Source organism: Nerophis lumbriciformis, linkage group LG05 (genome assembly GCF_033978685.3).
Source record: "Nerophis lumbriciformis linkage group LG05, RoL_Nlum_v2.1, whole genome shotgun sequence".
Lineage (NCBI taxonomy): Eukaryota > Metazoa > Chordata > Actinopteri > Syngnathiformes > Syngnathidae > Nerophis > Nerophis lumbriciformis.
This window is the reverse complement of record NC_084552.2, coordinates 45,390,280-45,400,332: the sequence shown is the minus strand read 5'-3', so window position 1 is coordinate 45,400,332 and position 10,053 is coordinate 45,390,280. Positions and strand designations below refer to the sequence as shown.

The 10,053-nt window shown below is 43.9% G+C and overlaps 1 protein-coding gene across 1 annotated transcript; it reads left to right on the top strand.

The window, feature by feature from the left end:
• Window positions 1–1,386: 1,386 nt before the first annotated feature.
• On the top strand, window positions 1,387–9,814 carry LOC133605646 (uncharacterized). The gene is made up of 17 exons (XM_061958880.2): window positions 1,387–1,490; window positions 1,552–1,601; window positions 1,666–1,752; window positions 6,475–6,599; window positions 6,658–6,798; window positions 6,863–6,931; window positions 7,365–7,535; window positions 7,590–7,686; window positions 7,758–7,963; window positions 8,025–8,372; window positions 8,431–8,545; window positions 8,607–8,812; window positions 8,869–8,986; window positions 9,050–9,222; window positions 9,282–9,349; window positions 9,413–9,531; window positions 9,590–9,814. The coding sequence occupies exons 1-17, from the start codon at window positions 1,468–1,470 to the stop codon at window positions 9,778–9,780; spliced, it is 2,307 nt and encodes a 768-aa protein (XP_061814864.1). The 5' UTR covers window positions 1,387–1,467; the 3' UTR covers window positions 9,781–9,814.
• The last annotated feature ends 239 nt before the right edge of the window (window positions 9,815–10,053 follow it).

The window sequence follows — 10,053 nt, the reverse complement described above, 5'->3', positions numbered from 1 at the left end:
CAGGGTGTACCCCGCCTTCCGCCCGATTGTAGCTGAGATAGGCTCCAGCGCCCCCCGCGACCCCAAAGGGAATAAGCGGTAGAAAATGGATGGATGGATGGATATATATATATATATATATATATATTGGCAACACTAAATTGGCCCTAGTGTGTGAATGTGAGTGTGAATGTTGTCTGTCTATCTGTGTTGGCCCTGCGATGAGGTGGCGACTTGCCCAGGGTGTACCCCGCCTTCTGCCCGAATGCAGCTGAGATAGGCTCCAGCACCCCCCGTGACCCCAAAAGGAACAAGCGGTAGAAAATGGATGGATGGATATGTATATTAAAATAAACCATGAATGACAAGGAGCAGAAAGAATATAAACACAATATCTGCCCCCTCAGTGACAACATTTGTTGTGCAACTCTAAATTATGTTGAAGCAAAATGTCCTTTTAACAACATACAATAAAATAAACAAACACAAAAACAATTATTTATTCCTAATGATATATTTTCATCATCTTGACTTTAGAATTTTTTTCCAATATGGTTTCCATTGTTTTGTTCCATTTTCACGTTGGTTCCATAAACCAGGGGTCCCCAAACTTTTTGACTCGGGGGCCGCAGTGGGTTGAAAAGAAAAGAAAAAATTTTAAACATGGGACTTCCCGCGGGCCGGATTTTGGACGCTGGCGAGCCATAGTTTGGGGACATCCGCCATAAACTAACACCTCGATTGAAATGCTTCTTTCCATTGTCGCTGTTCTAAATCTCAATGTAGTAAAGGTCTCAGTTCCTTCTAATTTTTAAACACTTTCTCTTTTAACAAATCAGTTTTGTGTGTAGTTTGGTATAATTTATGTATGTGCTTTGTTCGTGATTTAAAAAATATTACTCTCCATCCATTATGATAAAACCAATATAAGATAGTCTCCTGTGAAGATGAGGCCACAAGAGACATGCTCACACCTCCTGTGGACCATCAGGTGAGAGCAGGACGTGCGCACCTGCAGGCCACAAAGAACAGAAATACATCAAGTGTACTGAATTGTTGATTTGAGACTCTTTTCCTAGAGCAGGTGACATCGTTAAAATGGACTTACACACAGGTGAGACATGTTATATGTTCAACACATCCTCCACATGGCAGCACGGTGGAAAAGGGGTTAGCGCATGTGCCTCACAATACGAAGGTCCTGAGTTCAATACCGGGCTTGGGATCTTTCTGTGTGGACTATTCCTGTGTGTGAATGTGAGTGTGAATGTTGTCTGTCGGTAGAAAATGGATGGATGGTGATGAAGCAGCTGTGTGTTCTCCTCACACAAGAAGACCAAACTGATTGCTGACGAGCGTCACCCGCTCACAGTGAGCGCCTCTCTGATTGGCTGGTTTGTGTGACAAGAAGCCTCACCTGAGTGAGACCAGACTTGGCTGGTGTTGGTGAGGTGTAGTCTGCCGGCACACAGACACTCACCAGCACACATGGCTTGCTTCTTCTATTATGGGTAAGAAGAAAAAGATGCTAAAAGATACATTTAAAATATAATTTGTGATCTCTCCTTGCAGAGTCATGTCCCTTCTGTCAGTGTTGGTGACCTGCCAGCTTGTTCCTGATGGTACGCACAACAATGACAGCGGCAGCATTCTGAGCATGCGTTTGAAGTGTGTGTTTGTGTGCAGGTGTTCGCATGGAGTGTCATGAGCGTTACTTCATGATAGCTGTGGATCGCTCTTTTGAAGCGGCGCAAGCTCACTTTGAGGCTGTCGGTAAGCGATGCACAAAAATGTTGTTTAGGCCGTTTTGACACAGGAATCAAGCATACTTGCAACAGGAAGTGAAAACGGTGGTTAGTTTGGAGGGTCTCGTTTCCTCATTGATGTGCACTGGGGATGGCGTGGCTGGGTTGAGGGTTGCTGGTTCGATCCCCGGCTTCCGCCATCCCTAGTCATGTCCGTTGTGTCCATGAGCAAGACACTCCTGATGGGTCGTGGTTAGGGCCTTGCATGGCAGCTCCCGCCATCCGTGTGTGAATGTGGAAATGGTGTCAAAGCACATTGAGTACTTTGAAGGTAGAAAAGCGCTATAAAAAGTATAATCTATTTTTATCACTGAGGCATAGAAGGAAGACAAAGGGTGCAGGGCTCTAATTATATAACTCATGGTCCACGGCCTTGTGTCAATCAACCAAAGTTTATTTATATAACCCTTAATCACAAGTGTCTCAAAGGGCTGCACAAGCCACCACGGCATCCTCTCCTCAGATCCCAAATCGGGGAAAGAAAAAAAATCGACCCAATGGGGTGTCTGCTTAAGTACCGTGTTCTGTCAAAAATAAGTTATCATTGCATAATTCTATAGTGTCTATGGATTTACGCTGGCCTGTCAAAAAAATGCTACCTTAAGCTTCAAAATGTTGATTTAGATATCAAAGAATGCTCCCACTGTAGAACGGCTATGTAGTTAATGATGTGGAAGTAAAACATTCTGACAGACATAATGCTCACATTGAGTTCTTCATTGCACACGCAACCATTGTTTTCACTGAAATTGCCAATGTTGGCTAGCATTATTGCAGTCAATGCGAACTTCCTCAAGCTGTAATTGTCTGTCAGTGGTTTTCAAACTTCTTTCACCACGTACCACCATAATGACCAACATTAGAATACAGTAGCGTAGTAGGCCTAAGTATTCATTTAAAAATAAGGCAGAGGTTTTATTTAACAATTGTTATTTTTGGCCACGTAACATTACACACAATTTGAACAATAACAGTTTGACTATTTAATCAAATGATTCTTTGGCATACCACTAAATAAAACCTGTGTACCACAGTTTATCAATCCCTGGTCAGGAGACACTGATGGAAATATACTTTACTTGTAGCGCCAGCAGAGGTGGGTAGTAACGCGCTACATTTACTCCGTTACATCTACTTGAGTAACTTTTGGGATAAATTGTACTTCTAAGAGTAGTTTTAATGCAACTTACTTTTACTTGAGTATATTTATAGAGAAGAAACGTTACTTTTACTCCGCTACTTTAATCTACATTCAGCTCGCTACTAATTTTTATCGATCTGTTAATGCACGCTTTGTTTGTTTTGGTCTGTCAGACAGACCTTCATAGTGCCTGCGTTTCAACAAATACAGTCACTGGTGACGTTCACTCCGTTCCACCAATCAGATGCAGTCACTGGTGACGTAGGACCAATCAAACAGAGCCAGGGGTCACATGACCTGACTTAAACAAGTGTAAACTTATTGGGGTGTTACCATTTAGTGGTCAATTGTACGGAATATGTACTGTACTGTGCAATCTACTAATACAAGTTCCAATCAATCAAAAGTGTGAAGGAAAAAAGACAATTTTTTTTATTTCAACCGTACATCCCGTCAAAAGCCTAAAGACTGACTGCACAGTTCCTGTCTTCACAATAAAAGTGCCGCTCCATCGCGCCTGCGCTTTCAAAATAAGAGTCTCTGAAAGACTGCGCAAACAAGCCAGCAAGCTACGGAGTTTGCTGCCAATGTATTTCTTGTAAAGTGTATAAAAACGAATATGGAAGCTGGACATATAAGATGCCAAAAACCAACCACTTTCATGTGGTATTAGACAGAAAGGAGGAACTTTTTTTCTCCATTTGAAAATGTGGACGTTATCAGCACTACTGTCTGATTACCATCAATGCAAGTCATCAGAATCAGGTAATACACCAACTTATATTCTTGTCTTCATGAAAGAAAGGAATCTATATGTGTTAAACATGCATGTATAGTCATTAAAACACTATAAATAAATAAATAAATAAATAAATAAATAAATGTGTGTGTGTGTGTGTGTGTGTGTGTGTGTGTGTGTGTGTGTGTGTGTGTGTGTGTGTGTGTGTGTGTGTGTGTGTGTGTGTGTGTGTGTGTGTGTGTGTGTGTGTGTGTGTGTGTGTGTGTGTGTGTGTGTGTGTGTGTGTGTGTGTGTGTGTGTGTGTGTGTGTGTGTGTGTGTGTGTGTGTGTGTGTGTGTGTGTGTGTGTGTGTGTGTGTGTGTGTGTGTGTGTGTGTGTGTGTGTGTGTGTGTGTGTGTGTGTGTGTGTGTGTGTGTGTGTGTGTGTGTGTGTGTGTGTGTGTGTGTGTGTGTGTGTGTGTGTGTGTGTGTGTGTGTGTGTGTGTGTGTGTGTGTGTGTGTGTGTGTGTGTGTGTGTGTGTGTGTGTGTGTGTGTGTGTGTGTGTGTGTGTGTGTGTGTGTGTGTGTGTGTGTGTGTGTGTGTGTGTGTGTGTGTGTGTGTGTGTGTGTGTGTGTGTGTGTGTGTGTGTGTGTGTGTGTGTGTGTGTGTGTGTGTGTGTGTGTGTGTGTGTGTGTGTGTGTGTGTGTGTGTGTGTGTGTGTGTGTGTGTGTGTGTGTGTGTGTGTGTGTGTGTGTGTGTGTGTGTGTGTGTGTGTGTGTGTGTGTGTGTGTGTGTGTGTGTGTGTGTGTGTGTGTGTGTGTGTGTGTGTGTGTGTGTGTGTGTGTGTGTGTGTGTGTGTGTGTGTGTGTGTGTGTGTGTGTGTGTGTGTGTGTGTGTGTGTGTGTGTGTGTGTGTGTGTGTGTGTGTGTGTGTGTGTGTGTGTGTGTGTGTGTGTGTGTGTGATTGTGATTTCTGGCTACTCTACCCACCTCTGAGCGCCAGTGACAAACTTTACACGAGGTAGCTCATTTCGATGTGTATTTAAAAAGACTATTCTGCTTAACCAACTTTTCTTACCTATTGCTACCTGCTGTTTGGGATCTGCATAAGTCCTGAAAATTTTAAATCAAACCATGGAGGTATTAGAGAGATTAATCAATCCTGCCTTCCTTCATACTGCCACCAGATGAGCCATTTTTGAATTTGCCTCAAGTGCTAAGTCAGTGGATTATCCATATATGGTTTAAATCTACCCAAAGTACCTGGCGCAGGTCGGCCAATGGAGCCTTACTTTAGTCAAACTCCTTTTTCGCCCACCATGTTGTGGGGCTCGTACAGTCACATGCATCCCCTGCTGTTGCCACTTCTAATACAAAGTAGCGTATAGTTTGAACTTGCATCTCTCGATAGACTCGCTATGGAAACCCTTAAACTACAAGAGAGATGGCGATGAGAAGACTGTCAAAGTGGAGCCATGTACTGTAACTGAGACCACCCACAAAAAGGCGCATCCTGAAGGGAGATCAGAAAGTGGCTTTGAGATGGTCTCTAAAACATAGTTTTGACAAAAGAACCACCTTTGCATGCTTTTTAGGCCACAGGAAAGTGTTTGAAATGTAGGGGGAAACAATAACTCAAACGTTCAGCGCTAATGCACGCGTGTGCACATGCTCAGTAGCGTTGGGTAGCTCATTTGGACAGAACACCTGTACATCATGACGTAGCCACTCAATTTATGATCAATAATTTGACAGTGTTCCCGTTTGTATGAGCTTTTAGTGCACGAAAGCATCTGCTTTTTTTAAATTTATTTTTAATTTTTATTTTTTTAAGTGAACAGGAAATGAAACATGACCCTACCTTATTGGTAGGGTGTGGGGGGTAAGCATTTTAGTTGCAATGGTGGGAGGGTAAGCCAACACTGCCATAACGTCAGCATCGTCTGGCTTAGAACTTAAATTAGTTTTTATTTTGACTAAATTTGTTTGGAATGTTTGACTTTTATATTTGCAAAGTACCATTGATAGTCACACACTAGGTGTGGTGAAATTACCCTCTGCATTTGACCCATCCCCCTGTTCCACCCCTTGGGAGGTGAGGGGAGCACTGAGCAGCAGTGGTGGCCGCGCTCTGGAATCATTTGTGATTTAACCCCCAATTCCAACCCTTGATGCCAAGTGCCAAGCAGGGAGGTAATGGGTCCCATTTTTATAGTCTTTGGTATGAAACCCAGGTTACCCTGAAAGTAACCCTCATAAGTGTACAGTCTATTCACAATGGTATCCCCCAGGGGTCTATATTGGGTCCCATTTTTATATTTACTCTTTACATTAATTTCTTGTCATAATGTAACTGACCCAAAGTTGCGTTATTTTAGGCAAATTACACTATTGTATTCCGCTTCATTAGCAAGTGCCACTGACGGTCTGCTTTTAATGTAATCCAGAAAAAGCTTTACTAAGACTTTTACTCATTTCTGGCAAAACTAAAATGTACTTTTCAAAATTAAGACTGAGAAACTTTACACTAAATGAGAGTGATAGTTTCTGTCCAAGGTGCCCTTTGTCCCATATTAAGTGTCTTGTGAAAAACTGCATGAGACTGGGTTTCTTATAACCAAACAAGAATTGCTTCTATTCTAGTGAGGAAAATCCTTTTTAAAGGAAACATTTGCATCTTTTTTTAAATCCTGGTGAAAATTAGTCAACATGCATTGAATTACCTGCCTAATGTGAGGTGGTTTAAAACTACAGTAGAATTAAAGAGTTTAGTACTAATGCACATTGCCTGTCTTAACTGAAGATGTTGGACAACATGCTTGTTTCTTCCAGACAGGACAGGCGTGTATGTCATCACAGAGTCGTACGCAGCCAAATGCGGCTACAGCATCACGGTTCTTCAGAGTGGCTACATGGAGCTTCGTGCGTCCTACTTCAGCTGTCACACAGCCAACCAGGTGCCCGAAATCCTACAATATTTGACATGAATGCTGATTCATGATGTGATTATTTAAGGGGGATCAGGTGTTCACGTTCAGCTTTAACCTGCTGGCGAGGCGTAACGGGTCGGAGGCCGTCTACGCACTGAACGAGACCTGCTCGCCCTTGCTGGCGTGGTCTCCTCGAGAGGTCACCTGTGAGGTTAATTACATGGAGGTGGGTGGTGACCGCTTTTGCCGGCCTCCCCCGTAGTTTGCTTCCAGATGTTTTTTGTTTCCAGGTGTCTGTGAGGAGCGAAGTATCGTGTACAGCTGGGACCCAAATGGACGACTGGAACATTCTTAAGTCTGTATGTTCAAATGCAAAATTAACTTTATAAGACTTTCCCGAGAGCTTGTTTCTGAAATTGTAAAACCTCAATAGTATTTTCAGGATCTGTTAACTTACAAGCTAACAAAATTGTATCTTCAAAGCTAACTGAAGAACCTCAATTGAGTCGTGAGGTCTTTTGTAACTCAGGCGTGTTCAACTTAATGGGCTTATTTAATACAATGTGACACAGGCCTTGCTAAACATTTGGATTGATGCTTGGAGTTCAGGTCACATAGCTCTAACGTGCAGGTGTCTCGTTCATGTTGTGACATGGAAGCTAATGCCTATTTGTACAAAGTGCACAATAGACACACTAGGTGTGGCCAAATGCATCTTATCAGCAATTAAGTCAGACTCACAAAACTGCATGTCTTTAGCAGAGCGGCCTTTTGACATGTCTTCCTTGCCAGGCACACAGCTCGTCCACTTCAGACTGGCAGGTGATGTTCCAGAAACATGAGGAGCAGCTAGCACCAATGAGCCTCTCAGACGCTCGTGGAAGAGGCTACGTGTTTGAGTTGACAGACGGCAGGCTGGTCTTCCGCGCGCCCTACGAACAACCGCACTCTTTTGTCACCATGGTAACAGCACTGCCTCGAGTCTAATTACTTTGGCACTAACGAGTGTCTCGTCAGGTGAACGGCGTCCCCGTGGAGGTGGTCCACGCAACTCTGTTTTCCAGACAAAGCTGGTTTGTCATCATGGTCGACCTGCTGGCCGCCTGCTCAGTGTGTCTGTATCCATCCACTTTATTTTATTAACACCATGTTCTCCACCTGTGTCCTAATTATGGTTTCTAACAGACGAAGGCACTTTTGAAGACAACGGTCATGTGGTTTTTGAGACCCCTGAGGCACTGTACCCTAGTCCTGATGTCACAGAGATCCTTGTTGGACTCAACAGTGAACTCCTTGAGCGTTCAGTCTTTGCAGAAAAAGGGGCCATCGAGATTAAGAAGGACATTGTCCAAGTCCGAATCCCCTTCCACATGGAGGGTGGACACAGAAAGGTCAGTTTTGGAAGGTGACTGACCCTCAAACAGTTCTGATAAGGTCAACTTGGTCTTTTAGAGCTTTGTAAACGGTCAACTCTATGAATTCTACACCTTCCATCTCCACCTGGAGCAGCTCTTTGAAAAGAAGGCGACCAGGCTCCGCCTTCACAGGATTCTGGCCACGCCTCTTCGGCGCCATCCACTTCTCACCCAGAATCAGACTGTGGTGGAGGAGCACATGTTCACTGTCTACCTGGGCAATGTCCCAGAGGATGTTGAGTTGTTATCTTTTCAGCTCAATGGCCATGAGATGCTTCAGCCTTTTGCCAACACTAGCGCGTACGTAGAGACCATTGTGCAAGAAAACAACGAGCATGGCTACACACTAAAGGTGCCGTTTGATGACCCCGCCATCATGCAGAAGGTATGTTATTTTTTATTTAAACTATCGCTGAAATTCTTTACTCAGTCTTCTATCCTAGTTCTGGGATGCCCAAAGTGTGAAGCACAGTCTGGACATAAACTATACTCTTAGGGTTCTTCCTGAAAACAAGCTCTACTGCCAAACTGTCAGTGTCTCTGCACTGACTGATGTCTGTAAGTCAGCTTTGGGCACTCAAAGTCTGGGTGCATTTTAATAATCAAAATCTTCATCTAGATCCTCCAGTCATGAATGCCGTTTGCTCTGAGACGGGGATCACCTTCAGATTGGACCACAGGCCTTTGAACTTCCTGTGGTTCTTCAGTGTGGGTTCGGACATGGTAACATCAGAGCTGGCTGCTCAGCGAGGCTACAGGATGAGCAACGACAGTCGGTCACTGCAGCTGAGCGTGCCGGTCTTCACGCAGGGCTTCCAGTATACGGTCAGTCCTGGATCTGAGAGTGTAGAACTCCAGACACATGGTTTTCTCTGTTGTAGGAAATCACTTTGGAGGGCTTCTTGGGCACTTTTGAGATCCTTGTGAGGGATTGTGAGACATCAGCTGTGCAGGGTTCAATCACCAAGACTTGTCCCTTTGCCTTCTCTGAAGTCATTGGTAAGACACTGAAAGGACTGGCTGGACTTTTCATGTTTGCTGACACGTCATGTTTTTTTATAGCGTGTTCCATGGATGGGAGGATGACTGTGCTAGCAGACTTGGCCTTCATCACGCCGAGTGGTGTGATGTCATCGACTAGCAACCTGCTGGATGTCTACTGTGGTCCGACAGAGGCTGATGGAACCAAGGCGCTGTTCTCCTTTCCACTCAACAGCTGTGGCTCCGAAGTCGAGGTACTTCGTCACTACCCTGACCATCATCCAGGTCCATCTGTATACTCCCTTCTCTCTAGATCGACAAGAATAAAGTCCACTACAGAAATGAGATCTTTTACAACGGCAGCGAACATTCTAATGAAAGGTTTGTGCATGGCCATGTGTCTCGAGTGAATTTCCATAGTACTCAATGTTCCTGTTTATGCAGGGTGGTGGTGCAGTGCACATATCCTCTGGATGGCCTCCACAGGCTCTTCTCCATGCACAAGTTTGAGTCAGACAGCCCAGGCAGTGGAAGCATCATCCACAGCAAGCAGCCCACTGCAGGTATTGAAGAAACTGCACCGCAGTCATAATGTGAATGAACATTTCTGTTTTTTGATAGCATCGCAGCACAGAACCATCCAGACTACTACAGGTCAAACTAGAGCTCCTGCGACCAGCAGAACAAGCAGAGGTCCAGATGTGAAACGGCCGGCCTCCCACCATGGCAATGTTCGATACATCAAAGTGTTAAGAGGCAAACCTTACCTTGACGTGAGGCAAAGTCCTTACTTTAGAGAGAGAAAATATTAAGGATGTTTTTTTATTAAATAAATCTTTAAACTTATTTTTCCTTGTCTATTCAAGCACTATTTCATAAGAGAAGAAAAATGGTGACTAAACTGCACTTTGGGGAAACTTTTCAACCTCTGACCACAAAATTAGGTACAAATGCATTAAGGGTGGGCAGATTGATCCAAGTATTGAATAAATGCCAAGAGGGTAGTATCAGTATTTTCTCAATACTAGCATGAGATAAGTTAAGCTCTTGTCACATCCTTGTCACGGCGTGGCGCAGTGGAAGAG

What these genes read in the sequence shown, in the direction of transcription:
- LOC133605646 (XM_061958880.2), top strand. Translation starts at nt 1,468, where the DNA reads ATGGCTTGCTTCTTCTATTATGG. An exon ending in AGCTCACTTTGAGGCTGTCG is followed by an intron (nt 1,753 to 6,474) that starts GTAAGCGATGCA and finishes TGTTTCTTCCAG; the next exon opens with ACAGGACAGGCGTGTATGTC. An exon ending in AGCGAACATTCTAATGAAAG is followed by an intron (nt 9,350 to 9,412) that starts GTTTGTGCATGG and finishes CTGTTTATGCAG; the next exon opens with GGTGGTGGTGCAGTGCACAT.